Genomic DNA, 22,836 nt, shown 5'->3' with positions numbered 1-22,836 from the left:
ATTTTGTCAGAGTGTTCAAACAGTCATTATAATGTCTTAAAACGCCCCTAATCACAACGAAAGATTTAAACAAATTAAGATTCTAATATGTATTCGTAAAGCCCTAATTTGCACACACTTATGGTAAATGTCCACGGCTATCGAAGGGGAATGGTAATTTCCACGCACAGTAGTAACAGTGGTGACTCGTTTAGATGCTAATTAATTATCGGCGCTTTTATAGGGTGAGAGAGAGTAGATATCAGAGATTCCCAATCCAATTGTTAACACATGTGTCATAATATCGATTTAGAATTCAGGCCAGTTGGTGAAGGTTTTGAACAATATAAAATTATAAGATGCGGCTTTTTTTTAATAAATCAATTTTTTTTGGACGATATCTAGCTTCAAATCCAGACTTTACCAAATCAAAATTAGGATAAAAATCTCATTCATCGAATTTTCATTCTCGTTTTGCAATATATAAACAAACCTACTAATCTATGAGTCAGGCAAAAAAAAATCAATTAAAGTAAAAAAGTTTCCAAATTAAAAACATATAACAACGGTTGAAAGTTCTGCCAGACCAAATTAAAAGCACGGTTGCCACTCACGCCAAAAATAATCTACCAAAATTTGGTGAAATTTTACCAAACAAGTACCAAACAAAAAAATCTTATTTTGCAAAAATTCATTTCTATTGAAAATTTTGTCAAAATTTTATTTCTACAAAAAAATTTGTCAAAATTTTATTTCTACAGAAAATTTTGTCACAATTTTATTTCTACAGAAAATTTTGTCAAAATTTTATTTCTATAGCAAATTTTGTCAAAATTTTATTTCTATAACAATTTTTGTCAAAATTTTATTTCTATAACAAATTTTGTCAAAATTTTATTTCTATAATAAATTTTGTCAAAATTTTAATTCTATAAAAAATTTTGTCAAAATTTTCATTCGATAAAAAATTTTGTCAAAATTTTATTTCTATAACAAATTTTGTCAACATTTTATTTCTATAGAAAATTTTGCCAAAATTTTATTTCTATAAAAAATGTTGTCACAATTTTATTTCTATAACAAATTTTGTAAAAATTTTATTTCAATAAAAAATGTTGTCAAAATTTTAATTCTATAAAAAATTTTGTCAAAATTTTATTTCTATTGAAAATTTTGCTAGAATTGTATTTCTATAGAAAATTTTGTCAAAATTTTATTTCTATAAAAAATTTTATCAAAATTTTATTTCTACAGAAAAGTTTGTCACAATTTTATTTCTATAAAAAATTTTGTCAACATTTTATTTTTATATCAAATTTTGTCAGAATTTTATTTCTATAAAAAAAATTTTGGCAAAATTTTATTTCTACAGAAAATTTTGTCAAAATTTTATTTCTATAGCAAATTTTGTCAAAATTTAATTTCTATAACAATTTTTGTCAAAATTTTATTTCTATAAGAAATTTTGTCAAAATTTTATTTCTATAACAAATTTTGTCAAAATTTTAATTCTATAAAAAATTTTGTCAAAATTTTATTTCTATAGAAAATTTTGCCAAAATTTTGTCACAATTTTATTTCTATAAAAATTTTGTCAAAATTTTAATTCTATAAAAAATTTTGTAACAATTTTATTTCTATAAAAGATTTTGCCACAATTTTATTTCCATAGAAAATTATGTCAACATTTTATTTCTGTAGAAAATTTTGTAAAAATGTATTCCTATAGAAATTTTATTTCTACAGAACATTTTGTGAATATTTTATTTCTGTAACAAATTTTGTCAAAATTTTATTTCTATAACAAATTTTATTTAATGGAAACAAAATTGTTTGTCCAAATTATGTTTCCATTAAAAACTATGTCAATATTTTATTTCTATAAAAATTTTTGTAAAAATTTTATTTCGACAAAAAATTTTTGTTAGTTTTTATAGAAAATTTTGTAAATTTTATTTCTAAAGGATTTTTTTTCTACCGAAAATTTTGTTAGAGTTTTATTTCTACAGAAAATTTTGCCCAAGTTTTATTTCTAGAGAACATTTTTTTTCCAAATTGTATTTCTAGAGAACATTTTTGTCAAAATTTTATTTCTATAACTAATTTTGTTAATTTTTTTTCTATAGAAGATTTTGTCAACATTTTATTTCTGTAGAAAATTTTGTAAAAAATTTCTTTCTATAGTAATTTTATTTCTACAGAAAATTTTTTCAAAATGTTATTTCTATAACAAATTTTGTTACAATTTTATTTCAATGAAAATTTGGCCAAATAACAAATTTTATTTTTATAAACATTTTTTTTGTCCGAATTTTGTTTCCATTAAAAACTATGTAAATATTTTATTTCTATAAAAATTTTTGTAAAAATTTTATTTCTACAGAAAACTTTGTAAGATTTATTTCTACAAAAGAAAAATTTTTTTAGTTCTCTTTATAGAAATTTTTGTAAATTTTATTTCTAAAGGAATTTTTATTTCAATAGAAAATTTTGCCCAAATTTTATTTCTAGAGAAAAAATTTTCCAAATTGTATTTCTATAACAATTTTTTTAAAATTTTTTTTCTATAGAAGGTTTTGTCAAAACTTTAAGTCTGTAGAAAAATTTGTAAAAAATTTCTTCCTATGGAAATTTTATTTCTACAGAAAATCTTTTATTTCTATGACAAATTTTGTCAAAATTTTATTTCTATAACGAATTTTGTCAAAAAGTTATATCTATAACAAATTTTGTTAAAATTTTATTTCAATGAAAAGTTTTCAAAATTTTACTTGAATAGAAAATTTGGTCAAAATTGTATTTCTACAGAAAATTTTATTTATATAAAAATGTTGTCAAAATTTTATTTGTATGGAAAATTTTGCCAAAATTTTATTTCTATAGAAAATTTTTTCAGAATTTTATTTTTACAGAAAAATTTGTTAATTTTTTTATAGCAAATTTTGAAAAAAAAAATATTTGTAAGAAATTTTTGTCGGATTTGTTTTTTAGAAAATTTATTTCTACAATAAAATTTTGTTAGTTCTTTTTATAGAAAGTTTTGTAAATTTTATTTCTAAAGGATTTTTTTTTTCTATCGAAAATTTTGCCCAAATTTTATTTATAGAGAAAAAATTTTCCAAATTTTATTTCTATAACAAATTTTGTTAATTTTTTTTTTTCTATAGAAGATTTTGTCAAAACTTTAAGTCTGTAGAAAATTTTGTAAAAAATTTCTTCCTATGGAAATTTTATTTCTACAGAAAATCTTTTATTTCTATGGCAATTTTGGTCAAAATTTTATTTCTATTACAAATTTTGTCAAAATGTTATTTCTATAAATTTTGTTGTATAAATTTTGTTAAAATTTTATTTCAACGAAAAGTTTTCAAAATTTTACTTCTATAGAAAATTTCGTCAAAATTGTATTTCTACAGAAAATTTTATTTGTATGAAAAATGTTGTCAAAATTTTATTTGTATGGAAAATTTTGCCAAAATTTTATTTCTATAGAAAATGTTGTCAAAAATTTATTTCTATAGAAAATTTTTTCAGAATTTTATTTGTTAATTTTTTATAGCAAATTTTGAAAAAAAAAAATTATTTGTAAAAGAATTTTGTCGATTTTTTTTTTAGAAAATGTTGTGAAATTTTAGTTTTACTTGTACAGAAAATTTGTATAGAAAATGTTGTCAAAATTTTGTAAAATATTCTTTCTGTAGAAATTTTATTTCTACAGAAAATTTTGTCAAAATTTTATTTCTATAACAAATTTTGTCAAAATGTTATTTCTATAACAAATTTTGTAAAAAGTTTTATTTCAATGAAAATTTTTCAAAATTTTACTTCTATAGAAAATTTGGTCAAATAACAAATTTTATTTTTATAAACATTTTTTTGTCTAAATTTTGTTTCCATTAAAAACTATGTAAATATTTTATTTCTATAAAAATTTTTGTAAAAATTTTATTTTTACAGAAAACTTTGTAAAATTTATTTCTACAAAAAAATTTTGTTAGTTCTTTTTATAGAAAGTTTTGTAAATTTTATTTCTAAAGGAATTTTTTTTTCTATCGAAAATGTTGCCCAAATTTTAGTTGTAGAGAAAAATTTTCCAAATTTTATTTCTATAACAAATTTTGTTAATTTTTTTTTTTTTTTTATAGAAGATTTTGTCAAAACTTTAAGTCTGTAGAAAATTTTGTAAAAAATTTCTTCCTATGGAAATTTTATTTCTACAGAAAATCTTTTATTTCTATGACAAATTTTGTCAAAATTTTATTTCTATAACAAATTTTGTCAAAATGTTATATCTATAACAAATTTTGTTAAAATTTTATTTCAATGAAAAGATTTCAAAATTTTACTTGTATAGAAAATTTGGTCAAAATTGTATTTCTACAGAAAATTTTATTTATATAAAAATGTTGTCAAAATTTTATTTGTTTGGAAAATTTGGCCAAAATTTTATTTCTATAGAAAATGTTGTAAAAAATTTATTTCTATAGAAACTTTTTTTCAGAATTTTATTTGTACAAAAAATGTTGTTAATTTTTTTATAGCAAATTTTGAAAAAAAAAAAAATATTTGTAAAAAAATTTTGTCGATTTTTTTTTTTTAGAAAATGTTGTCAACATTTAATTTAATTTCTACAGAAAATTTGTATAGAAAATGTTGTCAAAATTTTATTTCTACAGACAATTTTGCAAAATTTTATTTGTATAGAAAATGTTGTCAATTTCCACAGAAAATTTTGTCAAAATTTATGTCTATAGAAAATTTTGTCAATATTTTATTGCTAAAGAAAATTTGTGAAGGACCTCGTAAAGTAATATTTTGCAAAATCTACCAAAACTTCAAGATTTCTACCAATCTACCAAACAGTAAAAAATCTAAAATTGTTGGTAGAATTCCACCAACTGTGGCAACAGTGATGTGGTAAAAATGATAAAATTTTTAAAAAATTACCAATGGCAAGGTAGATTAAACCTTCTGAACATTGTTTTCTAGATGGTATTTTAGTCCAGGGTCGTAACAGGAATTGAACACATGACTTGATACACAAGTCAAAGCGGGCATGTCATTGCTCCACGGTGGCCAACGAAATGTATATTTCTGTAAGGTTTCTTTACATCGGCTGGAGGGCGCCCAAAACTGTGCTACATAAATATAATGGTTTGACTCTTTGCGTTGCTTGTGCACTGATGGCAATAGTGATAATTGTCTGCTGATGACTATGACTGCTACGCAGCCCAGTGGACAATGTATGTGCTTACAAACTGTTCGATTCTCCGTCAAGGCGAAAGGTAAAATTTAAAGAAAAAGGTGCTTACAACTAAAAAACCTTGTGGAAGTGAGAAAGGTATACGGGAATTAGTTAGTAAAGTAAATTGCTTTTGAGTTGGTCTTTATGAAATTGTAAAAGAATTAACATTTACCCAAAAAAGTAAATACCTTTCTTCCAAATCCTTACGGCGAAAAGCAAATAGGAAACGATATTTGTTTGCCTAAAATAACGTTTGGGAGAAAAAAAATGTTTACGTGTATATGAAGCTTCTTGACCTTTAATACAAACCTTAATAAATTTGACGATTTTTTCTTCAAATCAAAAATTTTTTTCTCTACTCTAGAGATGAAAACATTGGTGTCTCTTAGCATTTCACCATTAATACAATCGAATTGAATTTAAAAAAAACGGTACAGCTTTCTACTGTTTCTATGAGCCACCTAAGTTGAGAAACACTGATTTGATGTTGTCATTGGAAATAGATGTTACTTTTTGTCCATATGTTTATCTTTTGCAGAATATGTAGAGAACTCCGATATGATCTTCTATGCTATAAAAGATAACGCTTCGGATCGATTTGTTATCAGTTTTATTTCGTCTATCCGAAACGAATCGTTAGCTCCGTTCGAAGAAATCACCATGAAAGTTTTAATCGTTGTTGCTTTGTTTGTTGCTTGTGCATGTGCCGCTCCTCAACGCGGTATTGGTGGTGGTGCCAGCGCCGGAGCTGATGCCAGTGCCAATGTAGCTGCTTCTGGTGGAAAGGGAGGTGCTGGTGGATTCGGTGGACGTCCTGGTGCTGGTGGACGTCCTGGTGCTGGAGGTTTCGGAGGTCCTGGTGCTGGAGGCTTCGGAGGTCCTGGTGCTGGTGCTGGAGGCTTCGGAGGTCCTGGTGCTGGAGGCTTCGGTGGCAACCGTGGTGGTGTCGGTGGTGGTATTGGTGGTGGTTCTGCCACAGCTAATGCTGCATCTACTGCTAATGCGTCCGGCGTAGGTGGCGGAAATGCTAATGCCAATGCTAGTGCTAGTGCTTCTGCCTTAGGTGGTGGTAGAGGAGGTGCCAATGCCAATGCCAGTGCAAGTGCTCAATCTACTGCCGGAGTTCGCGGTTAAATGCAAATTCTGTGAATTCTTAAAGCTGTTGATAGTGTTTTAAGTTTAAATTATAAAATAATAAAAAAAAATAATAAAATAAAAAATATATAAAAATTAAATCAAAGTTTTTGTAATCCAGGCTAGAGGATTGTGTTCACAAAGATCTTCTAAAGACTGTCATTCACAATTGAAATATTTCGATGGTGATAACAGTTGATGATGGCATGATATTTTAAAAGTGCTTAACATTGTCCTTGGTTCAATACGACCAAACACCAAAAAGTTTTTCAATTTTGGATTATCCTCTCTCAATAATGCTGGTGACAGCTCTGTGTGATTTAAAGGTTCTCTATGTGGTTCCATCGTCAAGTGAAACGCCATTAAGACTTCTTCTATAAAAATGAAGTTCCTCGTCATTCAGCTAAACATAGAATCGGGTAGAATTTATTGATACACTGAAAAAAATATTGACCTATTATGACAGATTATGCAACCTAAATTTTAGGCTACCCAATTTACATAATATTAAGAACAAATTTCTTTAAAATAGTGAAATTTTAATTAAAAGAGAGTTTATAGTCTTTGCTTTAAATTTTTACTTCATTAAATTTAGAAAACGAATTTTGAAAATTTTTTTCCCTCCGCTTAAAGTTTTTTTTTTCAATTTTTTAATTCGTCTTTATTAGTCTTCATTTCTTATTATAATGACAATGTTTGGATGAGATTTTATCTTTTGGATATTGCTACAAATAAGATTTTTCATCAGAGATATTACTCCGTTCCGCTTGAAGTCGTATGCCTTTGAACTAACATACTGAAAATTTTCAAATATTTGAATCCAAGTAAACTTGTTTTTGAGTGTAGTCAAAAAGTTCATCACCTACACCCAATCGAATTGTTGCACGGTAGCTAAGAGAATATGCTGAAATCGAACAGAGAATTTCATTCTGAAAGGATTTAATGAAGTGTAAGAAATCAAATATGTTAATTGTGAAAGGTACTAATTAGGAACCGATATAGAACAATTTTTGAGATGGCTGTTAAAAGGAATATACTGGAATTACTTAGAAGATTTCAGCCGCATCGGATGAAATTTTCTCCTCCAGCAGGTTCTAGAAGTAAAATCTGAGAAACGTTTTATATGGGGCTGTATATAATTATAGACCAAGATAGACCAATTTTTTTATGGCCGTCAGAAGATATATATTGATATCACATATTCTATCTTCATAATATTCAATGGCTCATAAACGGCTCAAATCGAAAGAAAAATTCATAAGAAAGTACAAACTCTGTCAAAATAACAAGAAAATTATTCCCTCTAAAGAAAAAATAATTACAAATAAATACAAATACAACAAATAATTTATTGTCTCAATTAAAAATTTAATTGCCGAAGAAATCAAATAATTTGTTTAATCAAGTGTGTTTTTTATTTCTAATTAATTAGATGACTGGCAGTATCATTTTTGTTATTGAAGCAGTTTCACTTGTGTCACTTTTTTAGAACTCACATAGCTATTTGTTGCCACCTATTTGGCAGACACGTGTACCGCTTGAAAGTATGCAGAACAAATTTTCTATTTTTTCATAGGCAGATATTCTTACTCCGCTAACGTGCTAAAGAGTAATTTCGTATGAAATGAGTATAAAATTATTGTTAATTAAATTTAGATTCGATTTGAGAAAATTGTATTGACAATTCTTTAAAAAAAAAACTTTTTATTTATACGTACCCCAATAAACAAATTTCTAAAAATTTTATTTCTATAGAAAATTTTGTCAACATTTTATTTATATAGAACACTAGCGTAACCCGGTCCGCTTCGCTGCGCCTTCCTAAGCATATTTGGAGGAATATTTTGCGTTAACTTAGTCAACTATATCCTTCGTGCTGAAAACAAATTCGAAAAGATTTGAATTCTTTTAAACAAATCGGACTACTTGATTTTTCGTTTATAGGTACAAATACGGCGGGAGAGGGTGTACCTTCTTCTATATTTCTTGTGAATTTTAAGTGTGGTTTGTCAAGGAAAGGTATCCTTCTCCTCAACATATCTGAAAATTAGCCACTATATTATAATAACATACAAAGAATTACTCTTTCCCATCCAATAAATCGGAAAAAGCAAAATTAGTAAAAAATTTTACCACATTAACATTTGCTAAAATGTTGGAAAATGATGCACCCTCTACGTTGGTTGCCAATTTCATGTAAATTTAAGTTCTTTACTAAAAAGAAGTCTGGCAGAAGCCTGTGCAAAAATCATAAAATTATGTACCGAGTTCCCATTTACGGACAACCCTCTACTTTCAATTTAAGAAAAAAAAAGGACAAAAGGGAACCCTCCCCCCACCTTCGCTCCACTCCGACCTGATATCGGTCTATCACGTACCCTATATTAATTTCGCAACTACTCAATGGTCCCTATAAATTCTATCGAAGTAAATCGACAAAGTTTATTGAAATTTTCCCCTTCCCCAACCAGATATCGAAAAATTATATACTAATTTAAAAGTCATGTATAAATTTAATCACCTCCTCCCACGTTCCCTGTAAATTTCAAGTAGATCGGCGATGTTTAAATTTTGCTCTATTGTTTTAAAGGGACGTCACTTTCCCCGATACAATATCGACAAACACCGTAGTGAATAGCACCCCTAACCTTCCCTGAAAGTTCTTGAAACTTTCCTTCAAGTGTGGGGCAAGGAAGGTTGCCTCTTCGTTCATAACCTTCCCCCACTGCCTATGTAAATTTCAAGAAAACTTTCTCTCCTTAGTCGCCTTTCTCTTCCCTTTGGAACTTTCGGCGGATCTAGTGTTCGATGATCTTAAGCGCTGGGATAAAAGACGCGTAGCTTGATCTTCTACAGATTCTGAATTTATACGATTTGAAAATCGTACTTGTTCTGATTGCACTCGGGCATCATGTTGTTGTTGTGTCTCTGATTGTCGCGATGCAGCAGTTCTTATCAGTTGGGAGCGTAATCGTTCATCCCATTGTTGTTGCGTCTCCGATTCTCTTAATGAAAGAGTTCTGACCAATTGCGATTGGAGTCGTGTATCGCGTTGTTCTTGCGTTTCAGATTGTCTCAATGCAATAGTTCTTACCATTTGCGATTGGAGCCGAATATCGCGCTGATTCTGAGTTTCGATTTCTCGAGAAGCTAACGTCCGTATTCGTTGTGCTTGGATTCTGCGGCGACTTTCTTCAGATTTCTCTAATGTACGCAATGTGCTTGATCGAAATCTTTGTGACAGGATTCGAATTTCATGCTGTTGGTTTGTCTCTGCTTGTCTAGAAGTTGTTGCTCTATTTCTATTTTCTTCTAAACGCAATTCACGCTCTTCTTGCGACTCTTTATTCCATCTTTGTTTTAGTTTCTGCGATTTTATAGAAAGTTTCGTAAGAGTTGCCTTCTTCTTCATTGGCATGATTTAAAAATTTATTACAGGAGTTACAGAGTTGTTACAGAGTTGTGAATGCAAATGGTAATAATCGAAGGTAATTTTTGCTACACACTGATTTCACACTGACTACTTTATCGGTAATAGTTATGAAAGGTAAAATAACAAAGCCACAATTTAATAGTTTTTTTTTAATATCAAAAGATACGCGTGTCCGCACTATTTCGTTTTTAAAAAGCAGGTAGAACAGTTTCCTAAAAACATTTTGCACGACTACTGTGTAAATTTCAATAAAACCCGAGAAGAGTAGTACTGTACACTGTATTTTACTGTACTGTATTTAAAAAAAGTAGAGTAAAGGGGAGAGACCCCTCCACGACTAAATTTCGAAAAATAAATTAGCGGCTCCTTTTCTAGGGGCCACCCCTACCATCCTGAAAAATTTTAAGTTAATCGGAGAAGTTATGTTCAATTTTCAAAAAAATCGGGCAAGGGGGAGGTACCCCTCCCAGACCAGATACCAAAAAATGAGGTACCCTATTTTCACAACATGGTCACCCTCTACATTCTTGAAAAGTTCAAGTAAATCTGCTTGACCGTTTCCGACTTCAAGCAAATCCGAAACATGAAAAAGGATCGGCAAGGGGGAGGTACGCCTCCGGCAAAGGGTCCCTTCCCTGATTCAATTTCAGAAAATGAAGTTGCGGATCTTTGTCCCATAGTCACCCCCAACTTTCACTGAAAATTTTAAGCAAATCGAAGAACGTAAGTCAAATTAACAAAAAGTCGCTTAAGGGGGAGGTACCCCCTCCCGACCAAATTTCGAAAAAAAAATTTGCGAATCTTTGTCTAGGGATCACCCCCTACTATCTCAGAAAATTTCGTGCAAATCGGTCAACTTTGGTCTAATTTTCAAAAAGTCGGACAAAGGGGAGGTTCCTCTCCGCGACCATATGTCAAAAAATGAGGTACCCTATTTTCAGCACATGAGTGCCCCCCACGATCTCTGAAAGTTTCAAGTAAATCGGTTCAGCCGTTTTCGCGCCAACCCGGAACATACAAATAAACAAACAAACAAACAAACAAATAAACAAACATAATTTGAATTTTATATATATATATATATATAGATTCCAAAAAACATTTTATTATTGCAATAGAAAATTTTAGCAAAATGTTATTTCTATGAAAATTTTTGTCAAAATAAAACCAACAATAACAAAATAAAACTAATGAAAAAAGAGGAAGCACGCTCAAAATAAACCCAGCCAACTGAATTCAAAGCGATGATTTGACAGTGGCATAGGAAAAGAGATATGTTTGTTTTGAATATATTTCGGCATAAGCCGCTTATCATGCAAAACCTTTTTTCGGAAGGTTCAAGTGTGGTGCATTGTTAGGTTTAATGAACTGCCTGAATTTATTCTGATAATTGGTTGATAGTTTTGCTGCAAGTAGAGGATGCTGATGAGGAATGTGGAAATTCCGAAACATGCGTCCATCCAACCCTCATGCAGTCTATAGGGCTTCGTCCAAATAAATTTGACATACATTCTTTTCCTCTGTTGGTTAAGCTACACTTGTAGTTTAGTCAATGCATAGTTTTAAGCTGAAATCAAAAAAGAACAATAATGCTTAAAGAAAAAAACCAACAATAACAAAACAAAACGAATGAAAATTTTATTTCTATAGAAAATTTTGCCAATTTTTTCTGTAGAAAATTTTGTCAAAATTTTATTTCTATAGAAAAATTTCTCAAATTTTTATTTTTATCGAAAATTGTGTCAACATTTTATTTCTATAGAAAATTTTGTTAAAATTTTATTTCTATAGAAATGTTTGTCAAAATTGTATTTCTATAGAAAATGTTATCAAAATTGTATTTCTATATAGTTCACCAATGTGGTATCACAATGGACTGAATAGTCTAAGTGAGCCTGATACATCGGGCTGCCACCTAACCTACCTTAACCATTTCTATAGAAAATGTTATCAAAATTGTATTTCTATAGAAAATGTTATCAAAATCGTATTTCTATAGAAAAATTTGCCAATTTTTTTTTCTTCTGAAAAAAATGTTGTCATAATTTTATTTCTATAGAAAAAAATTTTTGTGACACAATTTTCGATAAAAATAAAATTTTGACAACAATTTCTATAAAAATAAAATTTTTGAAAATTTTTTCTATAAAAATAAATTTTGGCAACATTTTTTACAGAAAACAACATTTTGGGAACATTTTCTATAGAAATAAAATGTTGACAAAATTGTCTACAGAAATCATATTTTGACAAAATTTTCTATTGAAATTCAATTTTTGTGAAATTTTATGTAGAAATAAAATGTTTACAAATAAAATATTAACAAAATTTTCTATAGAAATAAAATATTGACAAAATATTGCATAAAATTAAAATTTTTACAAAATTTTCGATAAAAATAAAATTTTGACAAAATTTTCGATAAAAATAAAATTTTGACAAAATTTTCGATAAAAATAAAATTCTGACAAAATTTTCTGTGGAAATATAATATTAACCAAATCTTTTAGAGAAAATAAAATTTTGAAAAAATTGTCCATAGAAATAAAATTTTGACAAAATTTTCTATAGAAATAAAATTTTGAAAAAATTTTCTATAGAAATCAAATTTTGACAAAATTTTCTATAGAAATAAAATTTGTTGTTATTTTTTTGATTTCAGCTTAAAACCATGCATTGACTAAACTACAAGTGTAGCTTAACCAACAGAGGAAAAGAATGTTTGTCAAGTTTAATTGGGTAAAGCCCTACAGACTGCAAGATGGTTGGATGGACGCACGTTTCGGAATTACCACATTCCTCATCAGCATCCTCTACTTGCAGCAAAACTATCAACCAATTATCAGAATAAATTCAGACAGTTCATTAAACCCAACAATGAACCACACATGAACCTTCCGAAAAAAGGTTTTACATGATAGCTGGCTTATGCCGAAATAAATTCGTACAAACATAATCTGAAATCAAAAAAACAACAACAATGATTAAAGAACAAAACCAATATAACAAAACAAAACGAATGAAAGAAATAAACTTTTGACAAAATTTTCGATAAAAGTAAAATTTTGACAAAATTTTCTATAGAAATAAAATTTTGACAAAATTTTCTATAGAAATAAAATTTTGACAAAATTTTCTATAGAAATAAAATTTTTAAAAAATTTTCGATAAAAATAAAATTTTGACCAAATGTTCGATGAAAATAAAATGTTGACAGAATTTTCTATAGAAATAAAATTTTGAAAAAAATTTCCATAGAAATAAAGTTTTGACAAAATTTTCTAAAGAAATAAAATTTTGACAAAATTTTCTATAGGAATAAAATTTTGACAAAATTTGCTATTGAAATTCAATTTTTGTGAAATTTTATGTAGAAATAAAATGTTTACAAAATTTTCTATAGAAATAAAATTTTGACAAAATTTTCTATAGAAATAAAATTTTGACAAAATTTGCTATTGAAATACAATTTTTGTGAAATTTTATGTAGAAATAAAATGTTTACAAAATTGTCTATAGAAATACAAATTTGACAAAATTTTCCGTAGAAAACAATTGACACAATTTTCTATAGAAATAAAATTTTGACAAAATTTTCTAAAGAAATAAAATATTGACAAAATGTTCCATAAAATTAAAATTTTTACAAAATTTTCGATACAAATAAAATTTTGACAAAATTTTCGATAAAAATAATATTTTGACAAAATTTTCGATAAAAATAAAATTTTGACAAAATTTTCTGTAGAAATATAATATTAACCAAATCTTTTAGAGAAAATAAAATTTTGAAAAAATTGTCCATAGAAATAAAATTTTGACAGAATTTTCTATAGAAATAAAATTTTGACAAAATTTTCTATAGAAATACAATTTTGAAAAAATTTTCTATAGAAATCAAATTTTTAAAAAATTTTCTATAGAAATAAAATTTTGGCAAAATCTTCTACAAATAAAATGTTGTCATAATTTAATTTCTATAGAAAATGTTGTTAACATTTTATTTTTATCGAAAATTTTGTCAAAATTTAATTCTTAACGAAAATTTTGTCAAAATTTAATTTTTAACGAAAATTTTGTCAAAATTTTATTTCTATGGGAAATTTTCTCAAAATTTTATTTCTATAGAAAATTTGTCAAAATTTTATTTCTATAGAAAATTTGTCAAAATTTTATTTCTATAGAAAATTTTGTTAAGTTTTTTTTATGGAAAATTTTGGCAAATTTGTTTTTCTATAGAAAATTTTGTAAACATTTTATTTCTACATAAAATTTCATAAAAAATTGTATTTCAATAGAATTTTATTTCTATAGAAAATTTTGTCAACATTTTATTTTTATCGAAAACTTTGTCAAAATTTTATTTTTATCGAGAAATTTTGCCAACATTTTATTTCTAGATATAATTTTGTCAAAATTGTATTTCTGTATAAAATTATTTAAACAAACATCAAGAATTCTACCAATCTACCAAACAATATTTGGTAGAATTCTATCTCTCAACCACAAACGCCATTGAACCTGAAGCATTGAAGCCTCAACTAAAAGATATGATAATAATATGACAACAAGGCATAACATTCTAACTACTTCACGACATGTTTTTTGTTATTATGAATAAGAAGAAGAAGCGATTTTTTATTAGGAATTTTTCTAAAAAAAATATGTTTTTATATGTTTTGTTATTTTCGTCATATATTGTTGTCTATATATATATTATTTTTTTTCTATTTGAACTCAACAAAAAATTAAAATTTTTCGTTGTTTGCAAAACTTTCTCAAAATAATTTTCTGGGTAGTGAAAAAGTCAACTGACACAGTTTCGAATCCCCGCAAGGGTGAAATTTTCGATTTTATTTTCATAGTTTTGTTTTTACTTTTTTATTGATTTTCTCTTCGTTTGTGCGACATTTAATTATACAAAATCGAAATTTCCACTTTAAATGCCTAAATAGCGTATTTGCTAAGAATTGTCCAAATCAACTGTATGGGATGTAAAAAATAACACAATTGATTGAACCGATGCGATTAAAAAGAAATGTTTTGTGGAACAACTGCCGGGTTTGCTTTTTGTGCGGAGAAGTTAGTGCATGTGTTTGCATCACCCAGAAGGAGACCAGATAGACACTTGGTGTCATGGGCAATAATAATGAGAGCAGGGCTCTGAGTCGATCTAGCTATGTCTATGAATCCGTATGTCCGTTTATCGATGAACACATTCTGTGATCGAAGTCCAGGGCACAGTTTTAGTCCAATCTACTTCAAATTTAGCACAAGTATGTATTTTGAGTCAGAACCCTATTGTTTTTGGATATCGCTTCAGATCTAGCTAGATACAACTCCCTTATGTATATATCCGATATGCACTTATATGGCCCCAGAATCCAGAGTTTTACTCGGATGTGTTTTAAATTTTGTACAATGAGTACAATTTATAGTGTCGTTTACAATGTGTCAAATTTATTTGAAATCGGTTCAGATGTACATATGGCTTCAATATATATATTTTGCTCGAGTTACATTCCTATAACCGCCTTAAGTAAACATTTCATTTCGATTTACTTGAAATTTTGCACAGAAAGTAGAAAAACCATTCTAGCTATATATACTAAATTTGGTCAAAATCGGTTCAGATTTAGATATAGCTCCCATAAATATATTTCATCCGATTTAGACTCATATGGCCACCGGATATCCGAATTTATTTGAAAAGAGTGCAGTTCACATGTGTGTCAAATTTGGTCAAACAAAGATAAAGCCTCCATATACACTCAGAAAAATTAAAGAAATTGTATTAATTGTTCAAGACAGATTTACTGATTTGAGCAAACTTCACCCATTTTAGGAAAATATGAACTATTTTCATATTTAGTAAAATTGTGTACTTTATTTGTTTGTATAAATCTTTTTTTCTTATCATTAGTTACCGTTATTACAGTAACCAAAAAATAATTCAAATAAGAAAAATTAAGAAAAAAACTAAAAAAATTAGGTATGCATATTTAAAATGTAAATTTCTCATATGCAATTGTGTTTAACTAAAACATCTGTTATACAAGAAGTTTTTCTTCATTGTGTGTAATTGTTATCCCTTCAAATTATGGTTAATACTATTATCCCAAAATAAGCATATGATTACGAAGGAACATCATCATTCGAAAAACAGTAAATTTTGTTCATAATATGTCTTTTGGAACTCGAAAAAATTAACAATAAACAATTCTAGATATTTAATTGGCACAAGAAAAAAAAAACAAAATTCTGAATTATATCGATAGCAGAATATTATTTCTAAGAATATTACGTAGATTTCTGTTTTGTATGAATTAAGCATTTTTTTTCAGAACTAGAAAAAAATCTAATTAATCGTGACACTTTTAGGACGGGTTATTGGGTTCATCTAATTTCATGCTTGACTTGTTTGGTGACCAGATCCACATTTGCTACAGTATAAATATTTTGTGATTTTGAACAATTGATATTAGTCTTAATACCACTCAACTTGGGAATACAACTCTTTAGAATCAAGATCATAATGAAATATCTCGTAATCCTTACTCTACTCGTTCTCTGTATTTGGGCATTACCCGCATATGCTGGAGGTATACGAGCTGGAAACCGTGGAGGTGGCAATGCTGTTGCCTCAGCTTCTGCCACATCTTCTGCTACGGCTAGAGGCAATGGTCGTGGTGGTGCTAAAGCCTCTGCAAGTTCGAGCGCCAGTGCTGTAGCCAATGGCCGCGGATAATCAAATGGTCCGTCGGACAATGGTTGAAGTTGTTAAGTTATGTTATGTGTCTAAGTTATGTTTCTATGTGTTATTGTAAAAAGAGTATTGAAATATTTTTACAAATAAAATTAATATATGTTTAAAATATTTGTTAAATTTGGTTTAAAATGTAATGTCGGACGGATTCTATAGGAGGACGAACATTATGTAATTATTATAATAAACATAAGCAATTTAATAAAGGCTGAGGTATATATTTTGAGAAAATTTTCTAAAGAAATAAAATTTGGCAAAATTTTCTGTAGAAATAAAATTTTGACAAATTTCTATACAAATAAAAATTTTAACAAAATTTCTATAGAAATAAAATTTGGCATAATTTTCTATAGAAATAAAATTTTGACAAAATTTTCTATAGAATTAAAAAATTGACAAAATTTCCCTTAGAAATAAAATGTCGACAAAATTTACTAGAGAATAAAATTTTGACAAAATTTTCTATAGAAATACAATTTTGACAACATTTTCAATAGAAATAAAATTTGGCATAATTTTCTATAGAAAAAAAATTTTGACAAAATTTTCCAGAGAAAAAACATTTTATCAAAATTTCTATAAAATAAAATTTTGACAAAATTTTCTATAGAAATTAAATTTGGCAACATTTTCTACAGAAATAAAATTTTGACAAAATTTTCTATAGAAATAAAATTTTGACAAAATTTTCTATTGAAATAAAAATTTGACAAAATTTTCTATAGAAATAACATTTTGACAAAATTTTCTATAGAAATAAAATTTTGACAAAATTATCTATAGAAATAAAATTTTGACAAAAATTTCCTATAAAAATAAAATTTTGACAAAATTTTCCATAGAAATAAAATTTTGACAAAAGTTTCCATGGAATCAAATATTGACAAAATTTTCTGCAGAATAAAATTTTGACAAAATTTTCTACAGAAATAAAATTTTGACAAAATTTTCTATAGATATAAAATTTGGAAAAATTTTCTATAGAAATAAAATTTTGACAAAATTTTCTATAGAAATAAAATTTCGACATAATTCTCTATAGAAATAAAATTTCGACATAGTTCTCTATAGAAATAAAATTTTAAGAAAATTTGCATAGAAATAAAACTTGGCAAAATTTTCTATTGAAATACAAATTTGACAAAATTTTCCATAGAAATAAAATTTTGCTAAAATTTTCTACAGAATAAAACTTTGACAAAATTTTCTACAGAAAAAAATCTTGACAAAATTTTCTATAGAAATAAAATTTCGACATAATTTTCTATAGAAATAAAATTTCGACATAGTTCTCTATAGAAATAAAATTTTAAGAAAATTTTCATAGAAATAAAACTTGGCAAAATTTTCTATTGAAATACAAATTTGACAAAATTTTCCATAGAAATAAAATTTTGACAAAACTTTCTACAGAATAAAACTTTGACAAAATTTTCTACAGAAATAAAATTTTGACAAAATTTTCTATAGAAATAAAATTTGGCAAAATTTTCTGTGGAATAAAATGTTAACAATAAAATTTTGAAAAACTTTTCTATAGAAATAAAATTTTGACAAAATTTTCCATAGAAATAACATTTTAACAAAATTTTCTATAGAATAAAATTTTTACAAAATTTTCTACAAAAATAAAATTTTGACAAAATTGTCTATTGAAATAAAAATTTGACAAAATTTTCCATAGAAATAAAATTTTGCCAAAATTTTCTGCAGAATAAAACTTTGACAAAATTTTCTACAGAAAAAAATTTTGACAAAATTTTCTATAGAAATAAAATTTCGACATAATTCTCAATAGAAATAAAATTTCGACATAGTTCTCTATAGAAATAAAATTTTAACAAAATTTTCTATAGAATAAAATTTTGATAAAATTTTCTATAGAAATAAAATTTTGACAAAATTATCTACAGAAATAAAATTTTGACAAAAATTTCCTATAGAAATAAAATTTTGACAAAAATTTCCTATAGAAATAAAATTTTGACAAAATTTTCTGTAGACATAAAATTTTGACAAAATTTTCCATAGAAGTAAAATTTTAACAAAATTTCCTATAGAAATGAAATTTTGACAAAATTTTCTACACAAATAAAATTTTGACAAAATTTTCTATAGAAATAAAACGTGCGTCCATCCAACCATCTTGCAGTCTATAGGGCTTTGCCCAAATAAATTTGACAAACATTCTTTTCCTCTGTTGGTTAAGCTACTCTTGTAGTTTAGTCAATGTATGGTTTTAAGCTGAAATAAAAAAACGACAACAATGCTTAAAGAACAAAACCAACAATAACAAAACAAAACAAATGGAAAAAGAATAGGAGGCACGCTCAAAATAAACCCAGCCATGTGAATTCAAATCGATGATTTGACAGTGGCATAGGAAAAGAGATATGTTTGTTTCGAATTTATTTGGCATAAGCCGGCTATCAATGTAAAACCTTTTTTCGGAGGGTTCAAGTGTGGTTTTTGTTGGGTTTAATAAACTGCCTGAATTTATTCTGATAATTGGTTGATAGTTTTGCTGCAAGTAGAGGATGCTGATGAGGAATGTGGTAATTCCGAAACGTGCGTCCATCCAACCATCTTGCAGTCTATAGGGCTTTGCCCAAATAAATTTGACAAACATTCTTTTCCTCTGTTGGTTAAGCTACTCTTGTAGTTTAGTCAATGTATGGTTTTAAGCTGAAATAAAATAACGACAACAAATAAAATTTTGACAAAATTTCTTACGGAAATAAAATTTTAACAAAATTTTCTATAGAAATAAAATTTTGACAAAATTTTCTATAGAAATAAAATGTTGACAAAATTTTCTATAGAATAAAATGTTGACAAAATTTTCTACAGAAATAAAATTTCGACAAAATTCTCTGTAAATATAAAATTTCGACAGAATTCTCTATAGAAATAAAATTTTGACAAACTTTTCTATAGAAATAAAATTCGTTTTGTTTGTTATTGTTGATTTCTCTTCAATTATTATTGTTGTTTTTGATCTCAGCTTAAAACCACTCACGATAAAACAGAATTACGAAAATTGTTGTGCATCGTGCGGGAGCGTGAGGCATAAACGTTGTTCGTGCGTAAGCGTGTGCGAGTATAACTTTTCATTTCGTGAATTCCTACCCACATGGCGTGCATGAGTACAAATATTTCTTCGTTAATGTGCCTGAGTACGAGTGAAATTTCACTCACATGCGCCTCCATGTATATATTTACTGTAAAAATGACAACAAACTTTAAAAAATCCAAAAAACGTAATAACATATAGTCACAATTGCCCAAAGTTGTCCACAGGCAACATTCTCTACCGCCCAAACGAATGAGCGTGGTGAACCGAAATTTTGGCTAGACGCTTCTTAAATAACTTCAACATGATTAAAAGTATCAAAAAAATTTTTAGCGATGCCTATAAAAATTCGGGGTCGAAAGGGTTAATGCAAGAATAAATTCCCTATTTCTTTCCAGTTCATGTTTCCAAGCTGAGCCAAGTGCAGAATGACCTCTTCACCGATATGGATAACTCTTTGCCTAGTAAAGGCAGGGCAGTGATAAAACTCGCATTATCCTCAAAACACGCCTTACATGCACCATCCTCTGCTGCTCCAATTCGGCATAGATGTGTTCTCAATATTCTATTTCATAAAATTTCAAAATTTTCTTTCATATAAAAAAAAAAAACATTTTAAAGTCGATTCACTTACCTATAAGGACAAAACGACTACATTGAAAAGATTATGTACTTTTGGACAAGGAAAGGAACTTTATATTATTCTCAGTAATGCTCCTTCTTATTGCAGATGACAAAGTAAACTATGAAACAAATTTTTGTTTTTATACCCTGCGCCACACTGTGGAACAGGATTAAAATGTTTCCCATATTTATACCCTTCACCACCACTGTGGTACAGGGTATAATAAGTTTGTGCATTTGTATGTAACGCCAAGAAGGAGTAATCATAGACCAACTTTTTAGTATACGGATCGGCTTAGAATTACATTCTGAGTCGATTTAGCGATGTCCGTCTGTCTGTCTGTTGATGTATTTTTGTGTGCAAAGTACAGCTCGCAGTTTTAGTCCGATTGTCCTAAAATTTGGTATAGGGTCCTGTTTCGGCTCAAAGAGCCTATTGATTTTGGAAAAAATCGGTCCAGATTTAGATATAGCTCCCACATAAAACTCTCGCCCGATTTACACTCATATGACCACAGAGGCCAACTTATTGCCCCGAGTTAGTTGAAATTTTGCACAGCGAGTATAATTAGCATTGTAGCTATGCGTGCCAAATTTGGTTGAAATCGGTTCAGATTTAGATATATCTCCCATATATAGCTTTCGCCCGATTTACACTCATATGACCACAGAGGCAAATTTTTACCTCCGATTTAGTTGAAATTTTGCACAGAGAGCAGAATTAGCATTGTAGCTATGCGTGCCAAATTTGGTTGAAATCGGTTCAGATTTAGATATATCTCCCATATATAGCTTTCGCCCGATTTACACTCATATGACACCAGTGGCCAATCTTTTACTCCGATTTAATTGGAAATTTGCACAGGGAGTAGAATTAGTATTATAGCTATGCGTGCCAAATTTGGTTGAAATCGGTTCAGATTTAGATATAGCTCCCATATATATGTTTTTCTGATTTCGACAAAAATGGTCAAAATACCAACATTTTCATTGCAAAATCGCCACTGCTTAGTTAAAAAGTTGTAAAAATGACTCAAGGTTTCCTAAACTTCTAACACATATATATCGAGCGATAAAACATAAATAAACTTTTGCGAAGTTTCCTTAAAATTACTTCAGATTTAAATGTTTCCCATATTTATACCCTGCGCCACACTGTGGAACAGGGTATTATAAGTTAGTGCATATGTTTGCGACACCCAGAAGGAGACGAGATGGACACATGGTGTCTTTGGCAAAAATGCTCAGGGTGGGCTCCTGAGTCGATATAACCATGTCCGTCTGTCCGTCTGTCCGTGAACACATTTTTGTAATCAAAGTCTAGGTCGCAGTTTTAGTCCAATCGACTTCAAATTTGGCACAATTATGTGTTTTGGATCACAATAGATGCCTATTGTTTTTGGTACAAATCGGTTCAGATTTAGATATAGCTCCCATATATATATTTCGCCCGATATGGACTTATATGGCCCCCAAAGCCAGAGTTTTACCCTAATTTGCTTAAAATTTTGCACAAGAAGAACAATTAGTACTATAGTCATGTGTGCCAAATTTTATTGAAATCGGTTCAGATTTAGATATAGCGGCCATATATATCTTTCGCCCGATTTGCACTCATGACCACAGATGCCAATTTTTAACTCCGACGTAGTTTAAATTTTGCACAGGGAGTAGAATTAGCACTGTTGCTATGCGTGTCAAATTTGGTTGAAATCGGTTCAGATTTAGATATAGCTCCCATATATGTTTTTCTGATTTCGACAAAAATGGTCAAAATACCAACATTTTCCTTGTAAAATCGCCACTGCTTAGTCGAAAAGTTGTAAAAATGACTCTAATTTTCCTAAACTTCAAATACATATATGTTATATCGAGCGATAAATCATAAATAAACTTTTGCGAAGTTTCCTTAAAATTGCTTCAGATTGAAATGTTTCCCATTTTTTTTACTAACATTGTGTTCCACCCTAGTGCATTAGCCGACTTAAATTTTAAGTCTATAGATTTTGTAGAAGTCTATCAAATTCTGTCCAGATCGAGTGATATTTAAATGTATGTAACAGGTTGGCTGATAAGTCCCCGGTCTAACAAAGAAAAACACATTTTTTTTGTCAAAATTCGTTTTTATTATTCAACATAGTTCCCTTCACGAGCGATACAACGATTATAACGACCTTCCAATTTTCCAATTTTTGATTCCATTTTGGTAGTACTCTTTCGGTTTTGCGATCACCTCTTCATTGCAGCCAAATTTTTTTCCCTGCGAGCATCCTTTGATGTCTGAGAACAAGAAAAAGTCGCTGGGGGCCAGATCTGGAGAATACGGTGGGTGGGGAAGCAATTCGAAGCCCATGAATTTTTGCCATCGTTCTCAATGACTTGTGGCACGGTGCGTTGTCTTGGTGGAACAACACTCTTTTCTTCTTCATATGGGGCTGTTTTGCCGCGATTTCGACCTTCAAACGCTCCAATAACGCCTTATAATAGTCACTGTTGATGGTTTTCCCTTCTCAAGATAAACGATAAAAAATTATTCCATGCGCATCCCAAAAACAGAGGCCATTACTTTTACCAGCGGACTT

The 22,836-nt window shown here is 28.2% G+C and overlaps 1 protein-coding gene across 1 annotated transcript; it reads left to right on the top strand.

The window, feature by feature from the left end:
• Positions 1–5,870: 5,870 nt before the first annotated feature.
• Positions 5,871–6,358, top strand: LOC142224423 (uncharacterized). The gene has a single exon (XM_075294198.1). It carries the CDS (start codon positions 5,885–5,887, stop codon positions 6,356–6,358), a length of 474 nt encoding a protein of 157 aa, XP_075150313.1. The 5' UTR covers positions 5,871–5,884.
• The last annotated feature ends 16,478 nt before the right edge of the window (positions 6,359–22,836 follow it).

The sequence above is a fragment of the Haematobia irritans genome, chromosome 2 (genome assembly GCF_050003625.1).
Source record: "Haematobia irritans isolate KBUSLIRL chromosome 2, ASM5000362v1, whole genome shotgun sequence".
In the NCBI taxonomy this organism is placed as follows: Eukaryota; Metazoa; Arthropoda; class Insecta; order Diptera; family Muscidae; genus Haematobia; species Haematobia irritans.
Note: the sequence above shows the minus strand (reverse complement) of the source record. Positions and strands in the feature narration are given on the sequence as shown.

Bases quoted from the DNA above. Each gene is read 5' to 3' on its own strand.
- LOC142224423 (XM_075294198.1), top strand. From the start codon at position 5,885: ATGAAAGTTTTAATCGTTGTTGCTTTGTTTGTTGCTTGTGCATGTGCC.